The sequence below is a fragment of the Megalobrama amblycephala genome, linkage group LG10 (assembly GCF_018812025.1).
Source record: "Megalobrama amblycephala isolate DHTTF-2021 linkage group LG10, ASM1881202v1, whole genome shotgun sequence".
In the NCBI taxonomy this organism is placed as follows: domain Eukaryota; kingdom Metazoa; phylum Chordata; class Actinopteri; order Cypriniformes; family Xenocyprididae; genus Megalobrama; species Megalobrama amblycephala.
In genome coordinates, this window is record NC_063053.1 from 11,587,738 (window position 1) to 11,606,367 (window position 18,630).

General features: G+C 39.7%; 1 protein-coding gene and 1 long non-coding RNA gene across 2 annotated transcripts; one reads left to right on the forward strand and one right to left on the reverse strand.

The window, feature by feature from the left end:
- Positions 1-968: 968 nt before the first annotated feature.
- zbtb18 (zinc finger and BTB domain containing 18) lies at positions 969-7,550 on the reverse strand. Its single transcript, XM_048204582.1, is given in 4 exon segments — positions 969-4,351; positions 4,354-5,064; positions 5,067-5,609; positions 6,466-7,550. Coding segments are annotated over 4 exon segments (1,671 nt in total). The 5' UTR covers positions 6,515-7,550; the 3' UTR covers positions 969-3,983.
- A 2,037-nt stretch (positions 7,551-9,587) lies between these two features.
- On the forward strand, positions 9,588-18,119 carry LOC125276756. The gene is made up of 3 exons (XR_007186742.1): positions 9,588-9,833; positions 12,923-13,060; positions 16,961-18,119. It is a non-coding gene; the product is annotated as an uncharacterized LOC125276756 (long non-coding RNA).
- Positions 18,120-18,630: the final 511 nt, after the last annotated feature.

Genomic DNA, 18,630 nt, shown 5'->3' on the forward strand with positions numbered 1-18,630 from the left:
TATAAATAAATGTACACCTTTTGATTATTATTTTTACCTCTAGTAATTATCTGTCTGATTTTAATTTCCAACCTATTTTGGGTTCATTTTAAGCCAGCCAAATAGTAATTGAAATAAATAGTTGAGTTAAATAAAACTGCCCAGCAGGATGGTCAAACATTTAACCCAACTTGGGTTGTTTTTAACCCAGAGTGAATTAACAGGTTTTTACCTAAACATTTTTTACTGTTTAAATTACAATTATTTTATAAGTCTACAAAACAATAAGGCACATTTCATATTTCCACCATAATAAAAGCACAAACGGATCTTAAATCCAAAACGTGATCAAAAACTAAATCTCGTACCAATTAGAAGGAGGTGCCGTGTGTGTGTATGAGGAAGGGGGGGCAGGCTTACAGCATGGGACCATCTGTGGCAGTGGCCTGTTGAGTAACGCTCGCTGACTTAAAAGTGGTCAGCCTTTAGTGCATCTGTAGGCCAGGTTTGCCGAACAGCGAGACATTAGATAAAGCTGATTTGTTTTCTGGAAAACTGTACTTGAGGAGCTTTGGAAGCAGCCTGTAACTGTGTGCGTGTGTGTGTGTGTGTGTGTGTGTGTGTGTGAGGCAGGGGGAGGGGATGGTCTTCGTACAAGCTGCTGCACATTTTCCCAGGTCCAACCCACGCCTTTACTGGAGCACCAGCCAGACATTAAAGCAGCATATACACATGAGCCATGTAAGACCACGTACACTCACTCACTCACGCACGCACACGCGTCCACACACACACACACTCATTCGGACAGTATACTCAATCCACAGACCTCACGCACTGGAAAACATGTTTCCACCCACACGAGCATCTACAGTAAATAAGATTATTGAACTGAATGCAAAAACACAAACACCGTCTCACCAATCTGCACATCGTCATTGCACTGGCAATCCCGCCAGAAGTTTCTGACAGAAAAATGGCACGGAGAGTTTAAGGTTCTTATAATTTATTGCAGTTTGCACACAATTTAAAAATTTCACCAACAGCACACCAAAAGTACAAAACTAAACAGCCTCATAATTTACTTCCCTTGAGAAAATGAAACATACTATGATTGTCAAAGCTAAATGTCTAAATCCATAAAAAGAACAATGTCAACATAGCAAAAAATCTCAGAAGGGAAGCAATTACATGTGAAGTCGAATCTTTTTTTTTTTTTTCTTTTTTTTAAATCCAGACAGCGATTGTCTTTGAATTCAACATATTTATTTTTCTTTCCCATACTCATTAGCCACCATGTTTGAATTTGACAGAGTTGTTCTTCACACTGGGGTTCCCGGGTTTCAAGTAAACTAAAGGGGTGTCCAATTTATGGATATGCTTCATAGGCCATTTCACAGCTTCATTTCCATTGAACAAAAGTCAAAGAAAGACATCCAGTATTCCAGCGACAGTTTCCAGTTTTCACCCTCTGAGTATAATAAGCTGATAACAGTAGTTTAAGGCGGTCAAGTACAATAGAAGCCAACAAAAATGTAAAGAAAATGAAAGCATAGAAAACAAATCAACCCCACAGTTGATATTTTTTTCTGTCACATTTTAGAGTGCAAAAGGTAAAAGTACCACCGTGCAAAACGCCATGAGGAGCGTGCGCTGTTGGCAAAGCTCAACCTTTTCACTAGCTGTTGCACCAGCCAAATATATGGAAGGACAGTTCCTGAGGCCTGCATAGGCCCGTGTGCCGCACACTCCTGTCCTGCTCGAAACATGTGCGGAGCCCCCGGCCCTCTCTAACTAAAGTAGTTCAAGCATTTCAGCACTGTGTGAGTGACTGATCTATGTCTACAGCGCTAAGCCATATGTTTTTCATTTTTCTTTGCTTTTTTATTTCACTGGATTTGACAATGAAAGTGTTTTTTTTTTTTTTTCTGTTAAACAAACCAACCAACAAACAAATGTATCAGAATTTTCACATTCTAAAAAAAAAAGAAACCATAATTTTGAAAATTAAAAGATTTTAAAGAAAAAAAAAACTTTTTCAAAATCACAAATGCTGCAAAAGTTAACAATTTAACTTTTTTTAACAATCACAAATTTATAGATTTTTTTTCTTCTTCAGTGTAACAAAGTCAATTAGGTTAATAATTAGTTGTATACATTTCATAAAGGCATCTTTTGCACATTCTAATTTCATTAAGCTTCAAAAGGTGCAACCAACCTTGCCACACATGTTCAAGTGACGAAAAAAAAAAAAAAGACTTATGTATTGAACACAAACACACGCACACAAACCACTCAGATCAGAGTGTGTCGAGCTTTATGCTGTTTAAAGATCCTTCAGCTTTCTCCAAATAGATGTGCGCTGCTGAGGACACCCATAAAGAAGAGCTGTACCATCAGCCACGCAAATGTGTCTTCATGGCAATCGAATCTGAAGCAAGTGCCAATTGAAAAGATAAATAAATAAATTACAAACAGAGCTGACATGATTCAAATGACAACAGCCAGTAAACAGGACACTGAGACAAACAGCAGTTGAGGACCCAGCACTGGGAAGAGCAGCGCGTGAGGAGATGCTAGCAGGAGCCCCGCTAGCCTTCTTCTGAACAATAAACATAGCGATTCAGCCTCTGCTGACACCTGGCCCCTCGTTAACCTCCGAATCCTACAGCGAGCCCAAATCGAATCGCTTTGCGTGCGTAGATACTGCAGCCTAACGTCAGTGCATTTCCACAATCTTCACAGCCCAGAATAAACACCTCACCAGAACCCCCGATTCATTCTCTAATGAGAGGAAAAAAAACTCAAATCTACCAAGGAATCAAATGAGTTAATTAAAAAATACACTCTCTGATGCAAAACAACAACAAAAAAATAGTAAGTTAAATAAAATTCATGCAATTTCTACAGCGGTAATATTAAAGGTACTTTTTTTTTCAACAAACAGGTGCCCTGACTGTAATGAATCAGTCAATTACAGTGTACAGCAATACAGCAAGTCACATCTTTTTCAATATACAGGTCAGACATCATGCAACAACAGATTCCGTTTTAAAAACGAAAAGTCTTAATAAAACACTACAGAAATCTCTAGAAATGCAGCCGATGTAAAAACCAACTTCAGTAGCAAACGAGTGATGTAGAGAGACTGCAACTAAAATGCGAAAATGACTTCAAATCATATTAAGAAAGATAGAGGAAATGCAGCAACTGATATGAAAAAGGAAGCTGTACATTGCATGAGTGCCTTGTTTGTCTTCCATCAGTCAAGTTTCCTATAACGAGTCAAAAATGTACAAGAGCTTAAGTAACGCGAGCTTAGAGCTTCCTCATGGGATTTAAAGGACTGACCTGCTCACACACTACGTGTGTACTTGTGCGTATGTGCATGAATACACATGCACGCACAACCACAGTCACACATCAGGTATGTTATCTGCAAATTATAGTAGTGCACTATATATATATATATATTATATATATATATACACACACACGCATTCTCAAACAAGAGGCGAATGTGTACAGGTAAATATATGACCATTGTACCCGTTTAGTGTGTCCTTAGTTTTAAACTCCTCTGTCTATTACCTGAAATCTTCATATGCTTTTCATGGCAGATGTTCCTTGAAATTTAGGAGCGTATACAAATACTGTAAATTATATACAGTTGAAAATCCCAATGAATAATTTTTCTGTCAAAGTTGGTTACTGAGACCAGCACCCATGTTTTATAAAAACCCAAGGAGAACAGGAAAAAAAAAAGAGACCCTAAACAGACCAGAAAATATATTAAAAGAAAATCAGTAGTAACATTTTCATGTGCTAGTAAAGTGCAATTCAACAAGATTTGCAATGTACATACAAGAAAAATGACTGATTCAGACCCTTCGGCCGTCACTCTGCCCCACTCTTACCTTCACCTCTCTGCCCCAAAAAATGTCACTCAGATCTCTCTCATCAACTTAACAAGCAGTTCAAACAGTCTGCTATCATTTTAGCGTTCATTTCCACAGTTCTTGAGAACTATCTTCCAGTGCCCAGTCTCTGACTGTGGGTAGATTGAGCGCCTCGCTCTTAACCGAGAGCGAGTTGACCAGTTCGCAGTGGAACTTGCGGATGTGTCGGTACAGGTCCCCTGACTGCGTGAAGCGGCGCTCGCACCACTTACAGGCATGCGGCTTCTCGCGTGTGTGCACGACAGCGTGTCGGCTCAGGTTGTGTGAGTACTGGAAGCTCTTGCCACAAGTAGTGCATGTGTAGGGCTTCTCGCCCGAGTGTGTCCGCTCGTGGCGCTTTAACGTGTACATGCAGGAGAAGGTTTTGCCGCAGATGGAGCAGGTGGGGACGTTAACGTCGCCGGCCGGCTTGGCCGTACGCCTTCCTGCTCGCGGAAATGCGTGCTGAGGTGGATCTGCAGGATGTGGGGGCTGGGGAAGACCTTGTTGCATAAGGGGCACATGAAGATCTGAGTATGTGGGGCCCCCAGCATGCTGGAGACGTAAGGCAGCAGGGAGCTTTCGACCCCTGCGGCCTCCTGCGCTCGCTCACTGTCCCCTCCTAGGACGTCCGCGTCGTCGTCGCCTCCTTTGTCGTCCCGCTCCAGCTCGCTGGCCAGCGAGGCCTCACGCAGGGCCGAGAGGTGAGCCTCCAGGCCCAGCCTCCGTTGCGCAACAAGGCTGATGTGGGTCCCGTTGGTGCTGGGTGGCTCCTTTACACCGCTGTGCTCCATCTCGTAGTCGCCGCTCACCAGTTCGTCATCGTCCGAGCCCGTGTCCTTTTCCACCTTTACTTGAACCAGGGCACTCTGAAGGCTGTCTGGGGTGACGGAACTGCAGAAGTAAGGATTGCCAGCCATGGTCTCCCCAGGACCTCCGCCCAGGCTGGACTTCACAGAGAGGTCAAGCACACAATCGGTGTCGGCAGAGACTCTCCGAGACGCCGCAGAGCGACGGGATAGGGAGCCGGTGGAGCTGCTGGGGCTGCCGGCAGGGGATTTGCCAGTGTCGGGACCGTGCGTTTCTGCCTCCCTGGGGCTGGTGGTGGGAGACGTGGTCCGGTCGGAAGGCAGTCGCATCCACATGCTCCCGGCTCCTGAGGGCTGTCCCGTTTGTTCTCCATGTCCTCGTCGTCGCTCTGCAGCAGGTCAGCGGTGGCCGGCCGGCCCGTGCTTCCACCTTCCGAGAAGCTCTCCACTTTGTCCGAGCAGCTGGAAGCATCCTCTTCCCGCTTGGTGCTGTCAGCCTCAGCCGTGGCCTTCTGCTTGAGCTTCTTCTTGCACACCTTGACAATGTCGTACATGTGGAGGTAGCTGGCAGCAGCCAGCACATCCTCCACTGGAAGCGATTTAAACTGGAGCTTTCCTTCGTACATGAACTCAAGCAGGAGAGCGAAGGCCGGGGCTGTGACAATGTCGCTGTTCAGATGAACAATGTCCCTTTTGTCTAACTGGTCCTTGTAAAAGAGGTGGAAGTACATGCTGCATGAAGCCAGCACTGCACGATGGGCTCGGAACTGGGCATCACCGACCAGCACAGTGGAGTCACAAAGGAATCCCTGATGTCTCTGCTCGCTCAGACACTGTAGCAAATGTCTGCTGTGGTCTGGAAACTCCATGCTGTCTTCATAACCTGCAAAAGACCACAGATGTTAGTGAGGCTCTCTAGAACAACAATTGTTTTGTCTGTGCTCTGTGTGGAACTTCTCTTTCCCACCCGCTCCGTCCCCTCTCTCTCGCTCCATGCACACAGACATACTCTCACACTCTAATTCTCTCTCCCTCCCTCCTCCCCTGTGGGAACACTGGAAAAATGTTCACCACAGTCTTGACATAAAAGGATTACAAAAAAAAAGCACACGCAAAAAGTATAACAGCACAGTTTATATATTAAGCTAAATTTATTTTCCTCACTTGTGCGCTTTCAAGTACGCAGTGGTGTGTTTAAAAATTACATTTCAAACTAGCCCTTTTAATTAAAAGTATAAAAGCATGACCTGGGAAATTAAAACAAGAATGTAAATAAAAAATATCTTGATTGAAAATTACATTTAAAGCAATATAGCCGTGAGCATCCCATCAGAATCATCTGAGTTTAATAATCAGATGCCGTGATGTAAGGAGCCGAAGTCCTGATTCCACAGATGCCTGCGCAAGAGAATCTTTCCTGTTTTACTCGCTGTGCTCCTGGAGCAGTTATTTATAATAACCCACTTTGGCCAGGATGCCAAGTATAGGTAACAGGCTTACAGGTACACAAACAGCTCACCATCATGGGCACACTGCATAAGTATACTAAGTACCATGATCTCTAAGGTTACGACAACTGAGGAAGCAGAACATCAGTATGACGTGCGTAATCAAAGACGGACAGTCTGCAAATAAAAAATATGATAAAAAAACTAGAAATTCACATTACATTAAAAATGGTTACACAAACTATTTACAAACTAAAAAAAAGGCAAAACACAAAAAATAGGAAATCACACCTGTTACCCGCGGAGTTCGTTCCCGTCTAAAAAAATGCACCAGCGTCATGTTCAACCAGCGGACTTAAATGAACTCATTTGAATCTTCATTTCAATCTGATTGGGATAGCAAGCCAAAGCCCCCCACCCCACCCCAAACAGCGTTCAGACCTTCATTAATGAGGGGCTTATAGGGGGACAGGGGGATAACAAACCTCTCGCCAAACCTCTCCTCCCCTTTTCCCCCTCCCCAAATCTTTGGAGAAATGGAACATCCTCCCCAAAGAGGCGGTCCACAGCAGATTTACAATACAATCACTTTAAGTGCCCCGTAGTCCACATCAATCCTAATCCTTAAGATGGCTAAAAATAAAGATTGCAGGACAGCTCACAAGGTAGCAGCGATCAAATTAGGAGACTGGGAGGACAGAGAGGGACGGAGAAGGAGGCTTATGAACATCTGATCCAGCTGACTGAGACCATATGGCAGCTGCTGCCCAGATAAAGAGATTAAGACTAGGAGGAGTGCGATTACAGCTGTCTAGCCAATTCAGGCAGCTCAAATCTGCAAGTTCTAAATTAGTCCTTACAAACAGGGGGAAAAAAAAGAAAGAGATGAGCAATGATATTTTGAAGAACGCATGATTATATAAAGTTGCAGATTATCTCCCTAAAAGCATTTCCATCCTTTCGATCGCTTTCAAAGATTACGAATTTCGTTTAACTGGACTGAAAATCTCGTTATTTAAAAGAAAAACAGATTTTAACAGATTAACAGCATATAAACTCATAAGAGTTTCTTGTTTTAATTCAATAACACTATAATAAACTAACCTACCAACTGTACACTGTGTACTGTCACAACAGAGCAACAATTTGCCACTGAGAACAAAGTAACTGAAAAGAAGACCTGTAAACAAACAGAATAATTAAACGCTTGCCTGGAAACCTCTTCATGGCAACAAAAAGTGTCACTTGTCCCCAGCCTGGTTACACTACACCAGCTCAAAATCCTTTACTTCCCATTTCACACGCTCTGATAGCTGATGGCAGACACGCAAAAAGACTTAACGAGAGCTCCCTATTCAAAACACATCCCTGTTGCCCGGACCCCCCGGTACAGTACCTGCAGTACGCATCAACTTGATTAAGTCCACTGTTGTGGTAGCGCCGGCTGTAACTCCCTTCGCCGAATCAATGAAAGGGTAGAGACGCGAGAGAAAGAGAGAGAAAATCAAACTGTGAGGGACAGATGCAAAGTGGAGGAGATGTTGGAGGGGAATGCGATGCCTCCTCCTGCACACAGATCCGCACACACACTAACTCCCAGTCTGTGCGTTAGAAGAAAAGACTGGGGGATGGCAGCCTGTCAGCTGCTCTGACATCATGTTCAGATGGAAATGCTACCTCCAGCTGTGCTCCTTTTAGTGCCATATGCTACTCCTCTACACTCTTGCCACCAGCCTCTCCTTTATACAACTTTGTTTCTCTTTCCCCCCTTTAAAAAACGGGAGGAAGGGAAGTGTTGTGAGGTGATTCTGTAGAAAACTAGCCAATTCCCCCCTTTAGTTGTAATCTCTCAGCAAAGAAGAACTTGGAACTGGGTCTGTCTGAAAGCCGACACTTTTTTCTAACCTAGTTTCCTGCACTGAGAATTTAAATACCCTCAAGTTTTTTCCCCCCTCTCCTTCCAGTAACCATAAACAAAGGCCAGCACAGCACATTTGCAACTGACAGATCCACGCAGCTGATATTGTTTTCGACTTCTTTATGGTTCACTGGCCGCGCCATTACCGTCATTCATTTTACTAACCCTTTGGACAACTGACAGAGGAGGAGAAAAAAAAAAAGAAATAAGAAACAATGGGAACAATCATACAGGCTTTATAAGTACGGTTCAAACAAAAGACACTGTATTCCGCATTAGGTCTTACATAACTCCTTTCTTTTTAAGTTTCCCACTTATATTTGTGTTAATTTTCAGAAACTTCTTTGGTACGAAACAAACAACAGTTTCCTGTTTACCACTAAAATGAGCAAAACAAAGATATGCAACTATAATCTGAAGGTCTCTTCTGAAGGATGACACACTCATGAATATGAACAGCATAGTTAGTTTTTTTTAACTCATTGAAATGCCAGGAAATTTTCAAAAGCATAAAACAGCACAAGAATGAAGAGTTTGCTGCATCTGTCACGAACTTGGTCTCAGGGTTTTTTTAAACAACCAATAGGAGCTTTAATTTCGTTTAATGGAAAATGCGTACTATTAGGCTTGCTTATGTATTAATATTACATATTTTGGTTTACAAAGCAACTGGTCAACATGAAGGTAAAAGAAAAAAAACTAAGCCTACACACTCTTTTATACTATGATATTTCAAAGTAAACTTGTTTTCAAACCTGGCAAGTTCTCCAGAAAGACGGAATTGTGCCAAGTTAGCCCTTCTTGAACTTAAAAGCTACGATACACAATAAATAGACACTGAAATAAAATAAACTACGAGTCCACCTAGGTAGGAAATGGTATTATAGCAGGCTACTCCTACACAAACACACACAGCACTGCCGACGGTCTTTCTCTGGATCCTGACCCCGTACGTTCAGGAAAAGCTAGCTTGTGTGGCTAACAAATAAAAAGTAAGCATTCAACCTGCAGTGTTACAGTTTTGCGGCAGGCCCCGATGCCACGCGCTCGAGCAACTCGTTCTGCGCGTAAAGACCAACAGTCGCGTGAAAAAGATCGTTACTTTTCCCCATAACAATCCAGCCCGTGCCTCCAACCCCCCTTTCATCTCCTTAAAGAGCACCTCGTATCACAGGCACTTACAGACAACCAGGTCCAACGTCTTCCTGCTTCCTCCGTCTAATCCTCTCAGCGAGAAAAACAACTCGATTGACTTTCAACAGCTTTCCATAACAACCTGCAGTGGCAGGAAAGACAGAGCAGGCGAGCGGAGCGACGAGAGCTGCGGCAGCCAGATGTTTCCGAGCTGTTGCTACTCAACTCTCCTGTAAAGAGGAAGCGCTTGACTGGCAGCGCGCAAGCCAATGGAAGAGGCGAAAAGAAAAGCGAAGGCAAATTGGAAGCTGCCGCTGAGGGGGGAAGAGGGAGGGATGTCTCTTTCTCGGCGTAGGTTGACACCAGGCAACAGTGAGAAAGCAGAAAAAAAGGCCGAGCGAGCGAGCGAACGGACGGACGGGTTCCTCGAGCAGACTGGCGCAGCGCGCGGATCGAGGGACATTGCGCAATGTTACGTGGGTACTGTAGTCACGGACCGAGCAGCGGTGAAGAACAGGTGCACTGCAACTTCCTCCAGCGCTGCGGAGAGAGCGAGAGCGAGAGAGAGAGAGAGAGAGAGAGAGAGAGAGAGAGAGAGAGTCACAGGGTTAGTGGACATTAATATGGCCACTTAAAAAATATTGTGAGCTGAGTCTCTGATAGTCAAATAAAAAATAACATGAAAAGTAACATGGTCCAAAAGTAGGAAACTATTACATTTGAGAAGGGCTTCCAAATATTTGGCGTACAAAATGGGTTTTTAAGCGGATGAAGAAATATTTATGCTACTGTTATTATTGTTAATTATTAGTATTAGTATTATTATTGGTGTTGGTCATCATCTGAAATGCTACCAAGGGGTTTCCTTTGGTGGCAGCTTTAATATAGAGATTAGGCCTATTAATAAATTCATTCATATTTCATCCGCGGGTAAACGACATTACTACAAGTTACAAGAACACAAGGGATCATACTAAAATTTCTTTTATGGATTTTGGTTAAATTAATGCAATATGCCGTATATAGCCTACACACATAAATTGTGCTGCTGACGGGAACATTTGGGCCACAAACTGTAACAATTTAATTCTTTGGTTTAATGAATGAATGAATGAATGAATGAATGCATGCATGAATGAATGGCAACTATTTAAATGGATCAGTTGATGAGTAATGACGCTAAATAAAAACAACTTTAGCAGTATAGCCTAAAATTGTATAGGCCTAAAATGTATAAAAAATAATCTATGTTCAGCTGATAGCCTATATGAACTGAAGGCTATAGATTCCTGTGCTTACATGCCATGCTTATAGGCTACAGTTTGTGTGTGAGATCGCGCCGTCAACAGGTGAATGTTTGCAATGCTAAGTACATGTTCAATGGTCCACAGATGCGCTAAGTTCACTCTGGACCTTGTGAACACAGTCACGTGTTTGTCATATTTGGCTGCTGAACGCACCCGCCCATAATCATCCACGCTCCCACACTCATGCGTCCCAGTAAACTAATTGGCGTTACTAATACATTTCAAAACAAACCACTGTCCTACTGGTGCTGGAATCTTGACATAATAACATTATAATTTAATGCAAATAATGGCCTCATTAAGCTGATGTGGCAAATGAGTCCAGGCATGTGATGTGTTGGTCTTTTCCATGTCATCACCTAACAATCTATTCCTTGTTCTGTACAAGAGTTATCCAGGACTATTATCATTCACAGCAGATCACATCAATATATATATATAAAATAAAATGAAATGTTTTGCTTTCAAGTTTTCATTTCACTGATCTTTTCATACAGTTCCGTGTTAATAACAACGTAAGTGTGTTTTAGTTTGAATGCACAGGTTTTTAGTCAATATACTGTTTCAGTTTAAAACAAAAGATACATTTGACCAAACAATCCCCTATAATACACAATCCTCAAACTGTTTTTACACAAAAAAATGTGTGCGTCACATAGTTCCAACTATTAGCATAACTGCTGTTAGTTCTCTGCTCCAGTATGATAATCAACAGGCCTTTTTGATCCCAAATGTTTTTTTGGAGATGACAGTCCCTTGAATACGGCTGTGCCATCAGCAAAGCACGGCTGATGTTTGAAATGATATTTACTGTAGTTCTCTCCATCTGTTCAGACTGAAGTCAAAGATGTGAGGCCTCGCTTCTTGTGCAACTAAGAGCAATGTTCAGAAGAGCGATAGAGGACTAGTAAAAGTCATTTTATTTTACTATTACAATTATAGTATTAATTGTGGCTTTGTTTTATCAATGAGTAATTGTTATGTGTTTATTTTACAGTAGTTATAATATACTGATATTGATATAGTGAATTATATTTGGCATATAATTACATTACAGCTCCCTCCAGATAAAGAAGGGGCCAGCAAACACAAAAACAGAATTTGCAGTAGGTCTTTCATGTGTTTGTTTATTCTTATGCTTGAAAATCAGCATGCCTAACAAGAAAAGGTGCATGCACAAAACAAAAGTATGTTCTGTATTCATTTGTATATATACAGGCTGTAATGCTCAGCACATTTGACAGTTTATTCTAATCAGGTACTTCTGCATTCCCACCTCTTGAGGTCACTGTGGAATCCATGTTTGTGGATGCTACTGGATTCACTCAACTTGCACCAACATAAATACAGTAGCTTAAGTTTTTTTATGCATTCTTACATGCTTAAGAACTATAATTCACACAATAAGAATATATGAAATGTGTTAATATTAGGAAAAATGAGCAAGTTTCAAGTATGCTCATCGAAAATTTTATATTTTATATGGACATGATTTTATATTTTATATGGACATGAGCTATTAGACAGACATAAGCAGATACTCTGACCTTTATGATAGGATTAAACATGCAACAACGAGTATGAACAATGTACAGCCATAAATGCAAGCATTGAGTAAAGTCACCTCTTGCAACCGTTAAATTATGCATGTATGAATTTAAAGCCCACACTGTAGAAAAATATTTTCCTGATTTGTTATCATAACATTTTTTTCCTGTCAAATCAATTTAGATAATTAATGTAGTTCAGATAACATAATATTTTAAGTTTCTGTTGATTAAACCAATCGCCTTCATTGTATTAACTCCAATTTTTTATTTCAATGAACTCAAAATTTTAAGGCAACCAGGCACATTACTTTTTTAAGTTAAATCAACAATTATTATTTACAGTGCAAAAAACAGTGGTCCATTTGAATACTCTTAAGTTAATAGACCTTATAGACACCATATTGAATTTAACGCAGATGAAAACGAAGCTGTGAAGGATAGACGTCTAACATTAATCTCTAAAAACAATAATAATTTTATAACGCTGATATTTAGCGAATCTTGAAAAAATCTCATACTAATGTTGTGATGCCTAAATTTGTGGCATTTAAAACAACTGCATCGGTTTGTATGTTTTATTTTTATTTAGACTTTTTATTAGTAAAATATTATAGAATTTTTAATTTTATACTGTATGTTTAGAATTATAATAAAAATTAATAATTTACTAAAATACTTCATTAGTCCAGTGTTGGATATGTGCACATGTATGACTGAATAATGCTTTACATACTATCAAGAAGAGTTTCTATTACAGTTGATGTGGAAGAAATATATTAGGATTATGCTGTGCATTCAGAGAGAGATTTTCTCACACAGTTACTCATTTCTCTTCCCAGAATGTTCCCATGAAAATAGCAGATGTTCGAGAGTGGCTTATGATGATGAAGTGCTGGACAGCATCATCATTATTTGATCCATACCTACTCAGTGCTACTCACAACATCACTTAAGTGTCCAACCCAGACTGGCAGAAGGTAGGATTGTGCTATTACGATAAACCCATGAAAGTGTCCAACTACAAACTGAGTACCCCTTTGATGACCTTCATCAAACTCAGGGGGCTTCTGATAACAAGAGAGGCCAAATTTAAAATAACTGCATAATGTGGGGATCTTACGGTATCACAGTAAGCCAAGCTCTCAGCACCAGATTTATAGAAACAAGTATGTACAACATCAGAAAAGACCCAATGTGGATACAAGAAACCCGCTGAGTCAACACAGCAACCAAATAGCAGGAAGCATAATGCAGGCAAGAACAGCGTATATTATAACAAAACCTTGTCTAGGGGTTTTGTATAATAAAATGTGAGGCAGTACAGAGACCATAAGAAAATACAAATATAAAGCTATATGAAGTCTGCAGTGCTGACACAATGAAACATCAGCACGGTAATGTCACCCTTACTTCACACCCAACACAGACAGGCAACAGAGAGACGTACTCCCAGGAGAGAGGATGAGCTGGAGAGATGCGGCCATATCATCAGATGGGCGATCACACAGTCTCGGGAGAACAGTGGGATTGTTTATCTGGAGCTCAGTCTATTTCCACCTCTCTTGGGACACTGCAGCAGCACGTCACCCAGTACACACAGCAGCCTCACAATTATTATACCTCATAATAATTAGCATTTAATGAAGCACCCAGCCATATGGAGGAATCCGTCTTTAACTGGTGAAGGCATGCCGATAAATGAAGGTTAATGTTGGGTGATAAATAACACAGCTGGAAAAAGGACTATATGGCTCTATGCTGAAATACAAATGTGGGGCAAAATTTATGATAACTTTATCAGTCATTTAGGTCAGATATGTATTCCCATTCATAACAGTACTTTTTAAGCAACATGACTGATCGCTGGACATCAATAGTGGCAGGAAGACATCTACACAAGGAAGGAAAGAAGTTCATAAATGCACAATAAACGTGTTTTAAGGACGAGGAATATACTTCCTATAATAATGTTGTATCAAGAGGTTTTTTTTTTTTATATTAATGATTGTATTATTTATTTAACACAGCTTCATATCATATAAGCTTTGAAGTGGGAAAATAAGCGAATGACCAATTTTATCCTCAAAAATTGCAAAAACTTTCCATATTTCTGTATTAGTATCCATATCAGCGATATTGGCGTTCATAGTGGTGGTATCACCTATTCCTTGTAAAATATATGAAAACAAAAACAATCATAATTCAGTATGCAAAGTTTACAACAACACACACCTAAGACTGACACTGTCTTTAAAACAAAATTTGAATGTTGTAAGTTTGTCTGAAAAATCAGAAAAATTGCAGGGGAAAAAAAATCTAAATTAGTAAATTTTTAGTCCATTTCTTTTTTTTTCTTTTAGCCATCTAATCTTTTTTTTCCTCGTTCTAAAAAAAATTACATAAACACTGCATCATCTCAAGAAATATCTGCGTACACAGGAAATCACTGAAACGGACTCAAAACGATGTAGTATACATGCCAGACCAGTATGTGGTGCTGTAATTCTGCCACAGAGATACACTAAAAACGGAGAAGACGACTTGGAGCATGCGCATAAACCTTGTGCGCTGTATACAAACCCAACGCAATAACAAGAAGACGAAGATGGAAAATGCAACAACATCAAGTAGCTCAATAGCTTCTGCAGCACGAACACAAGCATGTAGTCCGCCATTGTTGTTGTTGTTGCTGTTATGTAGCGGTGTCTTACTAGGGTCGAGATGTGTAAAACATCATTATTTTACAAAATATATGGATTGGCTGTACACACAAAAATGCAAGGGTGTCATTTGCAGATTTGGGACCCGGTTTTTAAAAAAAATAGCAGTTTCAGGCTCCCAAAATGGCGGATCCATCTGGACGAAACGCCGATACGATACAAAATTTTTACATATACAGCTAAACGTATCTTAGTGTCCTCCTAAAAGTTGAGTAAAGGTTTAGCAGATTAAAAGTTTAGCAGATTACATTTCTCTTAATAAAACAGACAAAAAATCTGATGACTCATCTTGAACTACACTGCTATTTGTCCAATCAAATGCTCTCTACAATGAGGATGTCCCTCCCTCAATTCCACCTGCAATTGACAAGCTGGTAGCAAATCATGGTTCATGGTTGTGTTGTACTAAGCTTATTGACTGTTTCAAAAACTTCACATTTACATTTATGCATATATCCAAAGCGATTCACGTTACAATAAAGGTATCTTCAGATATCGGTTTAAATAGGAAACAAGTCAATACTACATGTGTCAAGTGAATATATGTATCCCCTTCACAGCGTATGGTTAAGTGAACATACCCTAAAAATCACTTCCTGCAGATCAGAGGATCCGGTGACATTTTTAACAGAAGCTAAGAACAATAACATTTCAAGTAAATAATTCATGACCTACCTGTCTCACTTGCAGCCCTCTTATTAGGCAAGGGAACAGCTGTTCTTTCCCTCAGCGCACCCAAAGCCTCTGGAGGTGCTGCATCTGTTTGGGGGGAGGGCACATTCTCTAGGGTTCAGGCGTCAGGGGAAACTGCTGTGTGTTTAACTTGTTTATCCACAGATGGTGGAGATCAGGCCAAAAAAGAGGAAGCTTTAGTTTAATTTTATAATGCTTCTTCTGTCTGTCTAGCAATTCTTATGTACATTTATTACATAAACAAGTAGTGATGGTAATGCTCTTTGAATGGATCATATGTGAAATCAGTGTTCCAAATATTACTGTAGGTCCAGGATATTAATGTGTTGTGTTATGATTTCAAGGTCTAATACACATTCACATCTGCTTGCCTAATCACATCTGCCTATAATTGAATCTGGAGCAGTGTGGAGTGCGATGTGCCATTGGTACTCCAGCACTTCCAGCAACCCTGAAAAACTGTGAAATTCAAATGTTCAGTAGCTGACAACATTTTTATAACACCTTACAATAAGGCCTTGTTTGCTAACATTAGCTGATGCATTAGTTAACATGAGCAATATATATTTTACAGTATTTATCAACCTTTGTTAATGTAAAAATACAATTGTTCATTGTTCTAATTTGACTTTTCGATTTTAAAAATGTATTAATAAATGTAGAAATTAACATTTAAAAAGATAAATAAATGCTGTAGAAGTATTATTTTTATTTCATGTTAACTAATGTAGTTAAATAATGTTAACAATTGAAACCTTTGTACAGTGTTAACATTATAATATACAGTATATGTGCTGCACATTCCTGCTGATATTCAGAATAATTCGACTGCGAGTGTTATATTGCTTTTATTCAACAGTTAAATAAATAAGAAGTTGATATTGAGTTACTTAGTATTTCCAGTTACTTTATGTAGCTTTAGTTCACCACTGAAAATAATCCACAGTAATGAATCAGCTTTTTTTAAAACAAATCAATTAAGCGAATGATTCGATGACTCACTTTTTTGGTCTTTAATAACGTATTAGCACTTTTGAACAAATCGGTTGAATGAATGATTCAATTCTTGTCACATACTGGCATACTTTAAGTTGTGCATATTAGAATCATTTCTGAAGGATCATGTGACACTGAAGACTGGAGTAAAAATTCTGCTTTTTATTACAGAAATAAATTATAAAGTATGTTAAAATCGAAAAACATTATTTTAAATTGTATTAATATTTCACAGTAATTTTGATTAAATAAGTGCTGGCTTGATGAGCATAAGAGATTTCTTTCAAAAACATTAAAAATAGTATTGTTTTGTCTAGTATATACACAAAACGAGTCCATGCTGCATTTCTTTTAACTTTATAGCATACGCAGTGGTCTTAAAATCCACATCATGACATGCTGCCCTCCATGCTGACAGAGACCTGGTTTGGACTAAGCACTACTCCTTTCTCCTTCTCCTTTTCTCAGGCCTGTAGGGGGATGTTTTCCTGGGGTAGGTGGAACACAGATGCGCGGCAGTTCTTGCATTGCTGGGAGAGGAGATGGCTGACTACCTTTTGGCTTGGAGGCACCATTAACCAATTTGCTATCCAGATGTCCATCAGTGAGCAGTGGCCAGCTTTGTGCCAGTCTGAGCAGTCCAGACACATACATCTGGGCAAGACCATTACATTCACAGTCTCAGACTCAACCCCCACACACAATCTGTTATTTTTTCGTCTGAGAATCCAAAAACATGCCTGAGTATGACTGAGGGATTTTTTTTTATAAGTGTTACCTATAGTGTGAAGTGTTTTTTTCTTATTTTTTTCTTTACTTTATAAGTGTAGTATACTTCATAGCAGGGAGAACCTTTCTAGTATCTTTTTTTGGTCAAAACAGAACATTTTTCATAATCGTCATATTTTTTCATATGGCAATTTTAGTTCCGTTCCTCGATTCTGATCAGCAGCGTTCCAGGAGCGCTCAAGGGGCGATTACACTACACTTTTTGCTTCATTCATACAAATGCAGAGTTGGCCACTTAAAAGGCTATCTCAATCGCAAAATCCTTCCAGTGCCCTGGAATGTTGATCCCTTAAAAAAAATCCTACAATGCACTGCAAAAACTATGAAGTATTAATAATACATCACATTTTGCTTGTTGTCATGTCACCAGAAATGGAGTCTTCAGTGTCCCAATGTGTAGTGAGCCAGGTTCTTACAATTCATCATGATATTCAGGTTAATGATGTAGGGAGCCCACTGTTTTCATGAGGGAATCACTGAATCATTCACTCAACCAATTTGTTCAGAAACATTCGTTTTGAAACAAGTGACTGCATTTATTCCATCATTGAATCAGTTATTCTCCAATTTGTTGAAAAACTTTGATTCATTCAAAAACTTAACTAGTTTTGTATCGCTCAGAGACATGCAGTGGTTTATTTTGCTGTGACTTTGTTTGGAACTATTTTCATTGCCGGAGCGAAAAATTGACAGTATTTTTTTTGTAAAGCAAGTCACATCAAATTCTTGTTTATTGAATTATTATTGTAAATAAGTATTCTTGGTAACACTTTATTTTAGGGTCTTTGAACTAGTTGCTTATTAGCATGCATATTACTAGAATATTGGCCGTTTATTAGTACTTATTAAGCACATATTAATGCCTTATTCAACATGACCTTATTCTACTTTCTTAATCCTACCCAATACCTAAACTTAACAACTAACTTACTAACTATTAAAGGGTTAGTTCACCCAAAAAATGAAAATTCTGTCATTTACTACTTACCCTCATGCCGTTCCACACCCGTAAGACCTTCGTTAATCTTCGGAACACAAATTAAGATATTTATTTTGAAATCCGATGGCTCTGTGAGGCCTGCATAGGGAGCAATGACATTTCCTCTCTCAAGATCCATAAAGGTACTAAAAACAGGTACTAAAAACATATTTAAATCAGTTCATGTGAGTACAGTGGTTCAATATTAATATTATAAAGCGACGAGAATATTTTTGGTGCGCCAAAAAAAATAAAATAACGACTTATTTAGTGATGGCCGATTTCAAAGCACTGCTTCATGAAGCATCGGAGCACAATGAATCAGTGTATCGAATCATGATTTAGATCGCGTGTTAAACTGTCAACGGCT